This window comes from Bos mutus, chromosome 5 (genome assembly GCF_027580195.1).
Source record: "Bos mutus isolate GX-2022 chromosome 5, NWIPB_WYAK_1.1, whole genome shotgun sequence".
NCBI classification, from domain to species: Eukaryota; Metazoa; Chordata; class Mammalia; order Artiodactyla; family Bovidae; genus Bos; species Bos mutus.
The window spans coordinates 42556580-42572517 of NC_091621.1; the positions used below are offsets into that span (position 1 = coordinate 42556580).

The following is a 15938-nucleotide window of genomic DNA, read 5'->3' on the forward strand; positions in this document are numbered from 1 at the left end:
TGTTCATAAGGGGCTGGAAGAACCCAATGGGGCCTGACACACAGATCTCATTCAGTGGTGGTTTTCAGAGTAATCAAGGTAGACTGCCATGCCCTCTGCCGAAAAGTTCAGCTGTTTCTCCTGCGGTTTTTAACATGGCCAGGCTATTACTAAAGAAGGGATCACTTTCTCCCCATACACAAGCCTGAGCTTGAATAAAGGAGACAGAGAGGGAATGTGTGTGTGTGTGTGGAGACAGAGAAGGAATGTGTGTGGAGAGAGAGAGAGAGAGAGAGAGAGAGAAAGAGTGTGTATGTGCTGTGGGACAATGGGGAGGCAGTGAGGAAGATCCCAGAAAAAAGGAGTCAAAAATCAAACCTAAGAGAGAAGTAAGGCCCTCTTCAGAACACAGTGGTGAAGCATTTGGATGGACTGCAGTTTGGGGGAGACTCAATGAAGCAAAGGAGGCTGGGTGGATATAAAGCGGTGAAAAGAGCAGGGCTTTGAGCACCTGGAATCTCATACGAAAGTAAACAAAAGGGGAGCAGCCAAAAGAGCTGAAGCTTTAAGAGGCAGCATAGATCAAAATCTGTGATCTTTAATCTATAATGAGGTCAAGTGATCTGGAACAAGCTAATTGGGGTTTTGATGGGAGACTCTGCTCGGTCAGGAGAGGTGATCAGCTCAGCCCCTTTGGGCTCACAATGCAGTTCTCCATGACCTGGAACATGAAGACAGCTCCTAGCAAGAGGTGTTAACTGATAGATAGCCAATGCCAGGCCTCTGGAATGTCAAGGGGAGGACAGGGAGGGACAGAGGGAGGGGAGAGGTTAGGGCTAATCAAGAGGAAGCTTCCGGCCAAGAGGTCACCACTCGGGCAGCTGGGGCAGGGGGTCTGCACAGCCAAGCTCTGTAATCACTTCTCAGGGGGGAGCAGCTACACTGAGGAGCAGTCACATATTTAGCAAAAGCTACAGAGGGGAGGCATGGTTAGTAAAGGGGGTTATGAGACTGGGGAGCCCAAAGGCACTAATTAATAGGCTGCAGTTAAAGGGCAGAAAAGCAGGGAATGGAAATTTTCAGAGCTCTGATTAAGTCAGATAAAGAGTCAGTTTCTGCCTGAGCTGGGGGTGTAAGACGCCAGAGACAGAGACCAACAATTCCCCTGCACCCCCGCGGACAGATGGAACAAGGCTCAGGCAGGCCAGGGCCCAGCCCCGGTCAGAAGAGAGGACAGGACAGCAGTCCAGGACAGCGACCAGTTACAGAGCACCAACCTAGAGGCCCCTCCCCAGCCCTGTTGATGCTTCCAGGCCTTTCAAGCGGCCAGGTTCAGCCTGAGTCCCAGCTTTCAAGTCATCAGCTCCAGGCTCTCTGTCTGAAGCTTCCAGTTCCTCCCTCCTCTAAAGTTCCACAGCACTCTGCACCCACCTCCGTCCTGGCACTGAACACATCTCTTCATAGTTTTGGGAACACCTCTCTCTACCCAAGCAGGAAGACTTTCTTAAGCAAAATTATATTTTTAGTCTCATCTCCAGGCAACAGGTTCCTTAACTTGACCATCTGTCCCCATTTTTTGTCGGTGCCCATAACATGGCCTTCCAGTTTCCAGTGAGGAAAGTGAAAGTGTTAGTCGCTCAGTCACGTCCAACTCTACAACCCGGCTCCTCTGTCCATGGGATTCTCCAGGCAAGAATACTGGAATGGGTTGCCATGCCCTTCTCCAGGGAATGTTCCCAACCCAGGGATCAAACCCAAATCTCCTGCATTGCAGGCAGATTCTTCACCATCTGAGCCACCAGGGAAGCCCCACTTCCCCAAGGAGGAAAGACCTCTGGCATTCCAGATTTGGTGAGCGAACTGGACAAAGGATTGTACAGATTATCTAACACCTCCATGTAAAGAACCTTGGATGTTTCAATACTGTACTGTGATTTCAGAACTCTACCAGGATGTGTTGTTATATCATGGCCAGAGTCTCACTGATCCACAACCCCTTCTTTTCCCCCTTCTCCAACTCAGGGGTCACATGTAAGGGTTCTGGGGGTCATGACTGGGGCAGATTTTGATTCTCTTCTACACATTGCTTGTCTGCTTCTTCATACCAGTTGTCCTGGGGCTAAGCCTTGTTTTTCCTATACTGCAACTGCCCTCAGACCTGGGGAAACTCTCCGTTTTAATCTCTCTCTGATCACAGCTAAGTAGAAGGTTCCCTTGCCTCCACACTGGGGCTAGCCAACAGCCTACCTCTCATGAACAGATAATATTTCCAAGCCAAACAATCTGGATGATAAGATGCACCACTACTGTACCAGCCACTGAAGAAAAGCACTGTTACATACCACTGATTATAAGAGAATCTAATTCTCATTAAATTGTATTTTTAAGTGCATTTTACAGTAAGGAAATGATCATTTCTCCTTCAAGTCTTGGCTCCTTGACTCAGATTTGGGAATGGAAGGCCCAAGTGGGACTGCATCACAGGGCTCAAGTCTTCTTCCTTAGATAACATTCATTGCCCTCGTATGCACTCAACTCCTCTGTGCATCTGTTGCTATTCCAGCTTTTAAATGCCCAGGCTGCCCCTCACAGTGAGCATCTCTTCTCCTTCAGCACCAGAGCCCACTGAAGAGAACCCCACTTTTTTCACAGAGGCAAAGCAAAACACAAACCCTGCCAAAGCCTGGACTGCCATTTTTGAGATCACCACCTAGCACTCCGACACCAATTATCCAACCACTTCCTACCCTACGGGGCTACCTGCCCCCGAGCCTCCAGACCAGGGCCCTGAGAAGATGCCGAGATTAGTCATCTGCTCTGAAGCGGGCTAAGACGGCGCCAATAAGCTGCCAACTGCAGGCAGTTCCCGTTAAAGCAAAGCAGCTGGAAAGGGCTTAGCCCTTTAATGCTAGCAGCTGTATCTCCACAGTGTGGCTGCTCTGCTGAGGGGCTGGACTCTGTCCAGAAGCATCAAGCATTTAGCCCAGTCGATGTATATTAACCTAGGAGGAGAGCAGCCAGCTCCCTGGGAAGAGGGGAGGTGGTTCAGTTAAGCACCTCCACCCCCAGGTTTTGCTTTCCAATGAAGAAGAAAAATCCCAGCCCCTTTGTAGGACTCGGTCTACTAAAATCTGGACAAACAGTATCATCTCACAGGCAGAAAGAGCTTTTCTCACAGGTAGCAAGAACAACTCCATTTTTAAAACTCACCTAAGGACAGAGCCACTTATTAGGTTTTTTGTTTGTTTTTAACATTTGGCTGCACTGGGTCTTAATGGTGACTCGTGGGCTTAGTTGGCCCTGCAGCCTATGGGCTCTTAGTTCCCTGACTGGGAATCAAACCCACGCCCTCTCCATTGGGAGAATGAAGGCTTAACCACTGGACCACCAGGGAAGTCACTCCACTTGTTAGTTTTGACAAGACTTTAGGCCACTAACCAGGCACTCATTCTCCTTTGACCTTATTTTTTTCCTCTGAGGTCTCAAGTATTCTTTGGATGCCAGGTGTACATTTGTGTGAACACAACAAACGGGCTTCCTCTTTTCCAAGAGGCTCCTCAGAGCCCTGGGCTCTGAGGGTGATGAGGGAGAAAACTGAACAGCCCTCAGAAAGCCCTGGCACAGAGCTGGCTGCTGAAGAGAGATCACTCGAAGACTTCTTACTCAAAGCCAGATGGTGAACATGAGACGGGGTGAGAGCTAATGCCACTCAGGGGAAAGCCAATAAGCTAATCCGCTGACACGTCTCTAGAAGCGGGCTGATGGCTTTGGCTCAGTCTTGCCTGATCTTAGCTCTGGGCTTCAGAGCACACAAGATGCACATGGGTGGCCCGGGAAGACTCCCACGAGGACAAACTTAAGCTCATCCTCCACCAGCCCATCCTTTCTTTCCACACAGAGGACAGCACCAGACCACCAAGCCCAGGTCCTCCAACTGACCCAACAACCCAACATTATGGAATGAATAATCTCCAGTCCCAATGCTTTTCCCAGCGGTCTGGGCCTTCCTGCTCTTTCTGGGTCATCTGTCGAGAGTGCATAGGCACGTCTGCATACAGCCAGCCCTGAGTCGAATTATTTACATACTTAATATCATAGGCCCCATGATGCTGGGGAAGTCTGAAGTAGCAAACACCACAGCTAACCTCCAGAGCAGGAGCTGTAATCTCCAGATTCTAATCCCAGCTAAACTACAATTTATGAGAAATTGAGTCAAATTACTTCACTGAGTTTGTCATCAGTTGGGATCCCATCACCTATTCCACCCGTGTGGTGTGGTCAAATATGTTAAATGGAAGCACCCTGTATATTGTAAGTAACCACATTACATTTCCTAGAGGCTTTGTGGAGAATCAGTTCTTAATTCTATCTTCATTGATGACCAGAGAAGATATTAACTGGCAAGTGCTTTATTAGAAGTCTAAATATCCATTTACATGTGTCTAAGCCCAACACACATATGGTGTCCAACTGTGTGAGATGCAAGAGTAATGCTGTATAAAAACAGTGAGACTAAATGAAGCCTGGCAAGAGTTACAGAGGGAGAAGGTATACAAAAGGGAAAATTCCTGCTTCCAACTCTGTGTCCCTGAAAAGTGGCCTCCTTTCCCATCCTACACGACTGCAGAGGACAAGGCTCCCACACACTGCAAGGTTATTCCTGGTGACGTCAAGCTGTCTTCAGCCTGACTTCGTGAATAGAAACCATCAACAAATATAGACTCTGAAAATGAGAATCTCACAAATCACCCAAGTTAAGGACCTCTTGGTCTGGGGCCTTTCACTTATTTACAAAATATACCAGCTACAGGAAGCAGATTTTATTTTTTTTAATTACTAAATTCTTAGGTGAAGTGGCCACTCTCCAAACCCTGTTTATACTAACAGCACAATGACTAACATGCCCTGACTCTGCAGGCTTAAAAGCTTTTCGCACCAGTGGCTCAAGCTTGAGTCACGACCGAGATTATCGTTAAAGCACACAGATCAAGAACCTACTGTGTGAGCTACGCCAACTTGGACTCAGCACCTGCCACCCCTGCTTCTCAGGTCTGGATGCCACAGCAGCTCTTTCCCTGCTCCTGCTGAGAATCTAAGAAAAGGTGACACATGATTAAGCAGACTGCTCAGTATCCCAGGCACAGCCTTGGGTCGCCCAAACACTTTCCAATAGGAAACCACATACTGGATGTGCATGCACGTGTGTCTGTCTCCCTGTCCAAAGGCTGAGGTGGGCAGAGAGGCCCTACTATAACCAAACAAAAATACCAAGCCTGGGATCTCTGCTCTCAGCACTCGCACAGTGCTCCTTGTCACTTTGTGCCGCTCGGTAACTGAAGCATGAATTTAGGAACTCAAGATCCCTTTCAGTGCCACAGGGTCAGTTCATAGCCCACAATGACTTTTTTCCCCCACAGTTAACTCAATTGAGAACCCTACAGTCTTCTGATGGAAACTCAAGATGCCTTCTTGCCCTCTTATTTCTGCAAGCAAAGAACTCACCTTCTCAAGGAAGAAAAAAAACCATTAAATATCCAGTAATAAACACCAACTGTTGCTCCTAAATCAAACCATGTAATGCTTGCCCAGTTAAATCAACATTAAACTCAGGAGCCTTACACAGATGGATGGAGATGAATGGATTTAAAGATGTAAATATTCTGGCTATTAGCAAGTGGGATAATAAAGCTCTGCATTAAAGACAGAGTAAGAGGCAGCATCAGAAAGGGTTAGGATTAGGAGCAGGAGGTAGGGTGACACCCACTCCCAAGCCCCTGCCACAGATCTCACATCAAGGGAGTACAATTTAATTAAGAAAGCCCTCGAAAGTCAAGCTGTTCCACATGAAGTACTGTTAAAGAAGTTGAAGGTTGATGCATATTTCCCTCTGCTAATATCAGAATTATTTTCATGGCTAAGGTCTCTTGGCCTAGCCTAGAAACCAAGCAACTGGCTGCCAACATTTGACACACAGGACCATTTCCTTTTTCGTTAATGGGCCATCAGTTCCTGCACAGGGTCTTCTTTTGCCTTCACTCACATTATACAATCCATTTGCTTCCTCCACATTAGTGACTTAAAATGTACCTTGGGGAGATACTACAGAACAGCAAATATGGAGACAGGCCAACACTAAGCTTGCAGAGAAATAAGAAAGACAGCATCCAGGACAAAGTTTAAAAAAAAAAAATCCTAAAGGCACACATGTGTGTGTGTGTGTGTGTGTGTGTGTAAAGAGGGAAAGGGGAGAGGGGACCCATCCTCTGTCAATTTGCTGAGGCAGATGGGCCCTGCCGCAAGAGCTACCACCTCCTGGGAAAAAAGCCAGTAGGTTGCCTCCTCTCTCCACGGTTACATATTAAGCCTGCAACTGTTTACGTTCAATCTCAGATACATTCTGTTCACCAGCTTCAGAGTTCCAAGTGCAGGTGCCCTCCGTTAATCATCCCAGCTCACTCCAGAGGCACTTCCAGCAGTGATGGGTATTCCAGGCAGTCAGCCAGACAGTCGTTTGTGTTTTTCTTTCTTTCTTTTTCCTGCACCATTCTCGTCCTTAAAGACTTGTTTAGAAAGTTTGGTTTTTGTTTAAAGTAGTTTCTTCAAATAAGGGGTTAAGAGTCAGGACAAATCCAGGACTTCACTTTGGACAATGAAAGAGACTGAAACAAAGAAACCAACTCCTGGTGGTGGTGAAGCTGGAGGTGGTGAGGGGGGAGCGGAGAAATGAATGATAAGACTCAGGACACTTTTGGGGAAATATATTTTCTTTAAAAAGGCATTGAAGGTTATCTTCCAGACAAGAAAATCAATCTCACATTCATTTTGAAAAAACTATTTACTTTTTTCCAAATGTATGTTTTACAGGGTCAGAACATTCTATATGTTCTGAAACTATGGGTCAGAAACATTCTATAGAAGGAAGCATTTTGATAGGCTTTGTAAATAATTCTAATAGAAGGAAAAGCTCATATTTATCTAGATGCAGCTATGCTCCATAGGAAGATTTCAGCATCCAAAGTGCAAAGACAAAATGACTGTGGCTTTTCTTGCCACTCAAAATATTGACAATCTTCCCTTACAGCCTACTCTTGTTAGTTGGGTGTTAAACAGACGGTACACTGACCTTTAGAAGTAGAGCTCCAATGGACAAGGGGGCGGGGGGGTGTTAAGCATCAGAATGAATTCAACTTAAGAATAAACTGGCTCTGACCCCAACCAAACCCAATGTCCCAACAGAAGCCCATTAGAAATAAATATAAATTGTAGTATAACTTTTACAAGGTTGTGCCACTTAACACTATTAAACCTAATCAAACCAAATTAAAGCCAAGCACACTCCCATTACTAGTTTAGTCCTCCCCATATCCCACTTCTATGAAGGCTCCACTGTTACAGCTCAGCTCCTAACAGGGGAAGGGGAATTTCCAAGTTCTCACGAAGGAGCCATCCTAAATTCTCTGCCCAAACCTTTCTTTACCCTGCCCCCGCTATTTCCCACCCCAAGACAAGTCAGTCTTACCAAAGAGGCAGGGGCTTCTACCACTAGTCTCATGGAAATTACATCAGAGAAATGTCATTACATGAGGGAATTTGGCTTTAAGCCAAAGGGATGTCCCTCCTAGCCTGCAAAAGAATCACAATGAATTTCATACCCCTGTAAAGATCTCCCATCTAAGAGCTCCCAAAGACAGCACAAGGTGTTGATATTACATTACTTGAGGAGAAGGAGAAAGAGATATATATAGTTTTCATAAAACCCCCATGCACAATTAAACATGATTAAAAGCCTGGAGAATGCTAAAAGTAGTAATGAGGCTGCAGAGTAGAGAGTACAGGTGCACTCTTCCCCACAGTCAGTAAATGCTGTCAAGTAACAGGAGACACGACTTCACTTGAGCATTGGAGAAGCAAAAAAGTTGCCTTGTCGTCCTAGGTTGGTGGCAGACTTGCTTTTGCTCCCAAATCTAAAGAAAAAGAAAATGAACTGGAAAAGTACTCTATAAAAAATGATAAATAAACAACTATAACGTTACTTGACAATCAGCTAAAGTAGGAAACCCTCAGCAACTACTCTGTAAGCCGCTCTTTATCACCTGAGATGAGGGAGGGTAAATACTAAAGACCTTTGCTACTGCTGCTGCTGCTGCTAAATCGCTTCAGTCGTGTCTAAATCTGTGCAACCCCATAGACGGCAGCCCACCAGGCTCCCCTGTCCCTGGGATGCTCCAGGGAAGAACACTGGAGTGGGTTGCCATTTCCTTCTCTAATGCGTGAAAGTGAAGTTGCTCAGTCATTTCCGACTCTTCGAGACCCCATGGACTGCAGCCCACCAGGCTCCTCCGTCCACGGGATTTTCCAGGCAAGAGTACTGGAGTGGGTTGCATTGCCTTCTCCGCTAAAGACCTTTAGACCCTTTCAAAAAGGGTATCCTTACAGCTTTTAACATCGAGCTGCTAGCTAAGATCTAATTCAATTTTTCTTTCAATAAGCTTCAGCATGATGGGAAGGATGTCCAAGGAAGTGACCATTTCCTATTTCCTGAGCCAACCAATTCTACATACCTGGGAGTGTTCCTGGTGAGGGTGGAGCGGACTCTCTGCGACAGGGAACTGGATGAAGGAGTCTTGAGGAGCTGATGCTCAGGAGTGGTCACAGGCCCCAGTAAACTCACTTCAATCAAAGGTAAGACATATTTTTAAAGGAGGCGGGGTGGGGAAGAAAGCATTCTCGTAAGGCAACTATTATTAAGCTACAAAACCTGTGAGACACTTAAGAGCTAAGTTTAGAGACCTAGCAAAGTCCCGGGGGTCAGTTTTGTCATCATTTTATAACACACAAGTATATTTTTTGAACTATGCAGGCAATGCTCAATGAGTAGCTAACATTCATTTTCTGACTTAAGCCATTCTCAAACTCCAAACTTCACAAATCTAGCATCTATTTGATTTTTCCTGTACTAGAAAAAACAATATACTTCCTTAAAAAGCAACTTGCAATAATAAAAGAACAGGTCTCCGATGCCAATTAAGTTGGAATGAAACCAGTCTCATACACTTTTGGTGGCAATACAAATTGGCAAAAGCCTTTAAGAAATCAAATTGGTAAAGCATACCAAGAAACAGAAATGTTTAAAACCTTTATTTCAATTCAGTAATTCCCACTCCAAGGAATTTACCATTAGGAAAAATAAAAAGGCATATACATATGTTAATGCCATCAGTATATGTAGTTATGAAAAACTGAAAAATAAAATCAGTACCAAACATAGCATATTTAAGTAAATTATAGTTTACAACCATAAAAATGGTAAGATCATACAGTAACAGAGAAAGTTCTCACAAAATGCTAAATGAAATAACCAATTATATCTAAATTATTATATCTATATTTATAAAAAATATCCATATGGATAAAGAAAGAAGAACATGGAAAAGTGAAAAAAAAGTTAGGATGGTAGAACTGTATAGCTTTTTCTTTAATGTTAGAATTCTCAAAAATCTTTTAATTTTACTAAAGAATATGTATTTCAAATGGCTCTAGCAAAGGGAAGGAGAGGGCATCCAGCCAAAAACCAGAGAGGGAGTCAGGCCCTTTAAGAAGCACGACTTAGGCCTTACCTTTGACATCTGGGGTCTGTGGTGTCGAGAAGGCGTTTGCGTTTTCAATGACATGCATGGGGTCGATGTTTTCTTGCTCTACCATCATGAACTGGCTCCAGTATTCCAGGGGTAGTGACAGCAGGCGTTCTACCACCTAAAAGCCACCCAACATGTTAGCGAACTATCAACGCTCAGGGCTTACCTCTCACCAATTTGTCCTGTTTTGTTGTATGAGTTCATGTAACATAACATGCCTGCTTACCTTGGGCTGATGCTTGATGTCCTGTAACAATGTCACTGGATCTGGATTGGATACAGCATGGCCAACTATTGTAGGGCCAAAAACTTTGGCCAGATTGGCAACATCCATTTTAGTGTTTGGGCTCTGAGCCACTCTATGTAAAAGAGCATTACATTAGAAGACTTGTCCTTCTGCTTAAAAGTAGACCAAAATATAAGATCTACAGGAAAATACTTCACCCTTCACATTCTTCCCTAACATCCAACCCCCATTCTCTTCCATGTGGCAAATTCCCAGACTCACAGAGACAAATCTCCGCTCTACTCACCTCTGCAAGTGAATCATGAGGAAAGCCAGTGTGTCTCTGTTGGCCTGGGGCAGCTCACCCACAGCCTGGTACATGGCCGCTATGCTGTTGTCATCATCTGTGATTTCTGTAAATGAAAAGAAAGCACCAAGAGGCCTAGACTTCTTTCCCTTGACAAGAGGTTTCCAAGCTATCGACCACAAAGTCTCATCTATACAGTAAGCTTCTGAAACTTCTGATTAGGTTCATGACTGCATCAGTCTCTAGTTTCATTAACAAGTAGGCTACTGGCCAACAGCTCAATATTAGAAATCAGAACTTTAAAAAAAAACAACTCTTGCAGTTCGGGAGAGCAGCTGGAAACTCGTGTTTCCAGGAAGGCAGACGTATAACTGCAGTTTACAACTATAAAGAAGGTACTTGTTCACAAAACATGTTAAGAGCCTACCAGGTGCCAGGCACTGTTTTAAGTGCGCAGCATCAAGCAGAACTAAACAAAAGCCCTTGCCCCATGCTACTGGAGGAGTCAATCAGAAAGCAAATACCTATCAGGCAGTGATACATATAATAATAAGGCAGGCAAGAAAACTAGAAAGTAATGGGAGCTGTTCTTTCTGACCAGCTGGTCAGGTGTTTCTGTGGACAAGCTATCCAACAAGAAACCTGAAAGAAACAAAGGAGCAAATCCTGCAAATGTCACTCCAGGTTGAGACAACAAGTATGATGGCCTCTAATCGAGTTGGGAGTAAGCTCGGTTATAGTCTAGGAATTACAAGAATTTCAGTGTAACCGGAAAAGAAGGAAGGAAGGAAGGCATGTTGATGGAAATGATATTGGAGACATAACCAGGGCAAAATCATGTGGGTCTTTGGGGCCTGTTAAGGACTGTGGATTTTATTCTGAGACTTACGAGAGGCTTCTGGGAGATACTGAGGAAAGAAGGGATATCGTCCAATTTAAATTCTGAAAGGACCACTCTAGCTACTATGTGAAGGTTATACTGTAGAAGGCAAGAGTAGAAATAGGAAAACCAGTAGGGTCTTACAGCACTCCAGAGACAGCAATAGGAATGACACATTTTAAATTTAAGATATATTTACAAGGCTTCTGCTGATAAGATGCGCCAATGGATTAAATATAAGGCGTGAGGTAAAAAAATCAAGGGTTGCTCCAAGTTCAAAAGGACAACCTAAAACTTGACCAAAAAAAGCAACAGAAAGTACGACAAAAAAAACCCTGTTAGGACCCTATACGTTTCAGACAGGAAGAGCACAGGGAACATGGAAGAGTTATTCATCCATCACAGTATCTGAGCACTGTATTCAGGCACTGTACCCGGCAAGGGACAAAGCAGGAAACAGAAGAGTCAAAACTCCTGCCCCCGCGGGACTCATATTTAAGCATTAAAATCTGCCCCACCTGCTGCATCCATAAACGTCTTGTTTAGCCGAAAGGTCAGAAGCGGTTCTTTGAGGTTTCGAAGGAAGTCTTTCAGGAGGCTACAGATAGCATGGATGTCATCCACTTTGCTGAGGAGAGGTACAGTTTTCACTCTGAGGAATTTCTCTTTTAGCTCTTTCACTGTCCGGTCACAGCCTGAGATCCGATACAGGCCTGTCTGTTATCAAGATGACACTTTCAGTTAAAAACCTCTTAATTACTGATGCAAATAACAAATTCACCCTCTCCAAGGGTGGACTCTTACCTCGGTCAGCCCTCTTTGCTCAATCTCATTTACACAGTGGACAACAATTGACGGGATCATTGGAGAAGTCTGGGACACATAATCTGCCAGCATTCCCTGAAAAAGGCGAGTTTAGAGTTATTATTTATACCACTTAGACTAGTAGATGAAGACCAGTGGGAAGAGCCATCCCCAGACTAATACAGAGGCTGGGACATCATGCCTACTTTAAAATTCTTCTTCCCAAAGCATAAATAAGACTAGAGCCTCTCAATTATTTTTCCTACCTCTACACCAGGACTGATTTATGGTCACATACACCACACTCTCGCATGAACAAGTAATAAGATCACTAGCTACAACTCCACCCCTGCTCCTCTTACAGTCAAGGGCATCAGAAAGAAAGCAATAATGAGATTACAGGTATGGAGTGTAATATAAACTAATTTATTATTCTAAAAAATCTGTTCTATCCTGTAATTACTCTTAGTAAGAAAAATTATTTAATACAACTCAGTTGACTATGACACACACTGATCTGTAGGAGAGAACTCCGTGGCTCTATATTACAGAAAATCTGTAAAAAAATTACAAGCATGGATAAAAACTCTAAGATTAAAGGACTTCCCTAGTAGTACAGTGGGTAAGAATCCACCTCCAATGCAGCGGACATGGGTTTGATCCCTGGTCTGGGAAGATTCCACATGCCACAGAGCAACTAGGCCCATGTACCACAACTACTGAGACTAACGGGCCTGAAGTCTGTGCTCCACAACAAAAGAAGCCCGTGTACCACAACAGAGAGTAGGCCCACTCACTGTCAACTAGAGAAAGCCCTCGAGTAGCAACAAAAACCCAGCACAACCAGAAAAAAAAATAAAGATTAAATGGGAATCATGCATTAAAAGAAAAAAAAAAGATTAAAGAAAAGTAATATTTGATTTGCTGGAGGCTGAGTAGCAGCTCAATCATTTTGTTTTGATTCTTGCTAATGTTGCTTCTAATAATAATTTCTTAATGAATTGAATCAAATTTTAGAAATGAATCTAATCTTAATAGCCTAGTATGGAATATCTCTAACATAAGAGAAAGAATATTCAAAGATGAAATTATATCATGGCTGGGATTTGCTTCAAAATAATTCACTGAATAGGGTCAGGAGGAGGAGATGGGGGTATTAACAAATCAAGACTCGACATAAGTCAGGGATCATGAAAGTTGAATGATAAGAACCAGGGTTAGTTATACTCATCTCTCTACTTTTGTATATGTTTGAAATTTTACAAAAGTAGATGGGATGGGAAGGAAGAGAAGAAAAGGAAGCCAAAGGAGGGAAGGGAGAAGGAAAAAGGAAGAAAAAAAGGAAAGGGAGGGAAAGAGGAAGGGGAAGGGAGGGGAAGAAAACGAAGAAGAATTTGGTTTAGAAAGGCTACTAATCAGACAGACAAACCCAAACAGGATTCTTCAAGTTAATATTTTATAATTTCTACTCACTATTTGAGGGAGGAAATGTACATGGCATCAATAATTTTTGAAAAAAATGACCATAAGCTTTTAAAGGGCTTCTCTGGTGGCTCAGAGGTAAAGAATCCATGCAGGGTCTATCACTAGGTTGGGAAGATCCCCTGGCAACCCACTCCAGTCTTCTTTCCTGGAGAATCCCCACGGACAGAGGAGCCTGGCAGACTACGGTCCATGGGGTCACAAGGGGTTGGACAGACTGAAGCGTCTGAACACACAAGTTTTTAAAAGCTAACAAAGTCATAGCACAGGGAGGGCTCCCACAGGTCATACATACTTCTCCAATCTTGACAGGTGTCCCTATCAGGGTAGGAATACAGGGAAGCGGACAGCGGTCCCGACATTCTGGATGAGAGACCACACGACAGTCTCGGCATTTCAGAGACGGCTTGCCAAATTTTATTCGCTTTCCACATGGTACACAAGATTCGGGTTTAATAACCTGAGGATGAAACGGAATGGTATGAATTAGAACATTTATCATCAATCAACATTTATTAAGCACTCAGCATGTGCCCAACAGCTTTCTCATCCCTTTACACTTAGTTTTTACTTGTGTATTCTCACAATAATCCTATAGGTTTTTTTAAGATAAGGAAACAAGCAAAAAGAGGCTAAGTAATTTGCATAAGTGCACTGAGTTGGAAGGGATCACCATACACTAGTGGAAAGAATTTGTTGGCAAGGAGTCAGAAAACCTCTATGTTAAACTTCGCTACTTACTGTCCTGTGGCTCAAACAAGTCAGTTAATGCCTCTGTGCCCCTGTCAGTTTGCTTGGATTTTTACCAGAAATCAAATGGGACACGTGCCATATTCAAACATGAACTGTAAATACATATCACAATAAAGCAAAAACTGCTTCTGAAAAGTTGCTTTCTTTTACTATCACTCACAGAATGGAAAGATACACACCCTCTAGAACCCTGGAGAGTGGGATGAGAAGGAGGAAGGAAATTTGACATTTAACTTTACAATACTAAATATGTAAATTTGTGATTAGCAAATATTATGCCCACCATTAAAAAATTAGATGTGTCCCAAAGCAGCAGCAACCCCAGTTTTACCGTCTTAGAGACGAAGTCGTGCAGGCGCATCCCCCCATTGCTTTGCGGAGTGCTGGAGCCGTCTGTTTCGGTTTTTGGCTCTGGCTGCCTGCTGCTCAATGTGGAGTCACTGTTCCACGGCTGTAAAGTACCTAGAAAACAGACAACTCCACGCTTTGTGTCTTAGATATTTCGTTCTGAATTTTTTTTGCCGCACCCTGTGGCTTGTGAGATCTTAGTTCCTCAACCAGGGACGGATCCCAGGATCCTTGACAGTGAGAGTGCGAAGTCCTAACCACTGGACCGCCAGGTAATTCTCCCTTCTGAATTTTAACCCCAATTCTAATATAACTAGTAGGGACTTCCTTGGCGGTCCAGAGATTAAGAATCTGCCTTCCAGTGCCAGGGGACATGGAAAGGAAACATGTCTTCCATGTTAGCTGCAGGGGAACTAAATAGCCTGTGCTGCTGCTGCTGCTAAGTCGCTTCAGTCGTGTCCGACTCTGTGCGACCCCATAGACGGCAGCCACCAGGCTCCCCCGTCCCTGGGATTCTCCAGGCAAGAACACTGGAGTGGGTTGCCATTTCCTCCTCCAATGCATGAAAGTGAAAAGTGAAGGTGAAATCAGTCAGTGGTTTTCTACTCTTAGCGACCCCATGGACTGCAGCCTACCAGGCTCCCCCGTCCCTGGGATTCTCCAGGCAAGAACACTGGAGTGGGTTGCCATTTCCTCCTCCAATGCATGAAAGTGAAAAGTGAAGGTGAAATCAGTCAGTGGTTTTCTACTCTTAGCGACCCCATGGACTGCAGCCTACCAGGCTCCTCCGCCCATGGGATGTTCCAGGCAAGAGTACTGGAGTGGGGTGCCATTGCCTTCTCCAATAGCCTGTGAGCCACAACCAAATAAACCTACACCCCACAGCAAAGATCCTGAGTGCCGCAACAAAGATCCGACACAGCCAAATATACAATATAACTATTAGACACTCAGGAATCTATAACAACACCCAGAAGTGAACTATGCAAAACACTGTCTCCAGAGAGACAAGTTACACACCAGTGGTGTAGGTCAGGCTAGCAAGCCAAAGCAGGGCATGACAAAAACAGAGCTCTGTCCCTCAGTGAGTAGCAGTAAAGTAAACCTAAAACATCCAGCCCCTGCCTCATGAGGGTTCCAAGAAACCAGTTCTCCCTGGATTTTACCAGTTGTTTTCACACAGGCAATTCAGCCACAAACCCAGCGGACCTGTTTTCCTTCGGCTCCGGGTCCAATATGGCACGGTCTCAATAGTGGACACAGCCTCGATGGGCCCGCCATCATTGGGGACAGTCACTGTAGTTTTAGCAACTATGGATTCATTTCCCTGAAACAAAGGCAGTAATGAGGGAAGGATAAATCTAATTTCCCTTCTACTATGGGTGGTTTGGTGGAGTTAAAAAATTTCTGAGTCTTAGTAAGGACTTAAGCCCCCAGCCCCAAATACTCTTGAAGTTGAAATCTAATACTCTCAAATAAAATACAGGTCACAGGGGTAGGTATACACGCAAGCAACTGAGAACA

The 15938-nt window shown here is 44.3% G+C and overlaps 1 protein-coding gene across 4 annotated transcripts in view; it reads right to left on the reverse strand.

The window, feature by feature from the left end:
- Positions 1-6707: 6707 nt before the first annotated feature.
- Positions 6708-15938, reverse strand: part of RACGAP1 (Rac GTPase activating protein 1) — a 37160-nt gene continuing 27929 nt past the window's right edge. For all 4 annotated transcript variants that reach the window (XM_070370742.1, XM_070370744.1, XM_070370743.1 and 1 more), the window contains 10 exons: positions 15624-15741; positions 14398-14528; positions 13609-13773; positions 11832-11927; positions 11546-11744; positions 10148-10253; positions 9841-9973; positions 9597-9732; positions 8541-8649; positions 6708-7943 (listed from right to left, as the gene is read on the reverse strand). In XM_070370742.1, coding sequence (XP_070226843.1) covers positions 7868-7943; positions 8541-8649; positions 9597-9732; positions 9841-9973; positions 10148-10253; positions 11546-11744; positions 11832-11927; positions 13609-13773; positions 14398-14528; positions 15624-15741 — 1269 coding nt within the window. In that variant the 3' untranslated portion in view covers positions 6708-7867. The remainder of the gene's footprint in view (positions 7944-8540; positions 8650-9596; positions 9733-9840; positions 9974-10147; positions 10254-11545; positions 11745-11831; positions 11928-13608; positions 13774-14397; positions 14529-15623; positions 15742-15938) is intronic.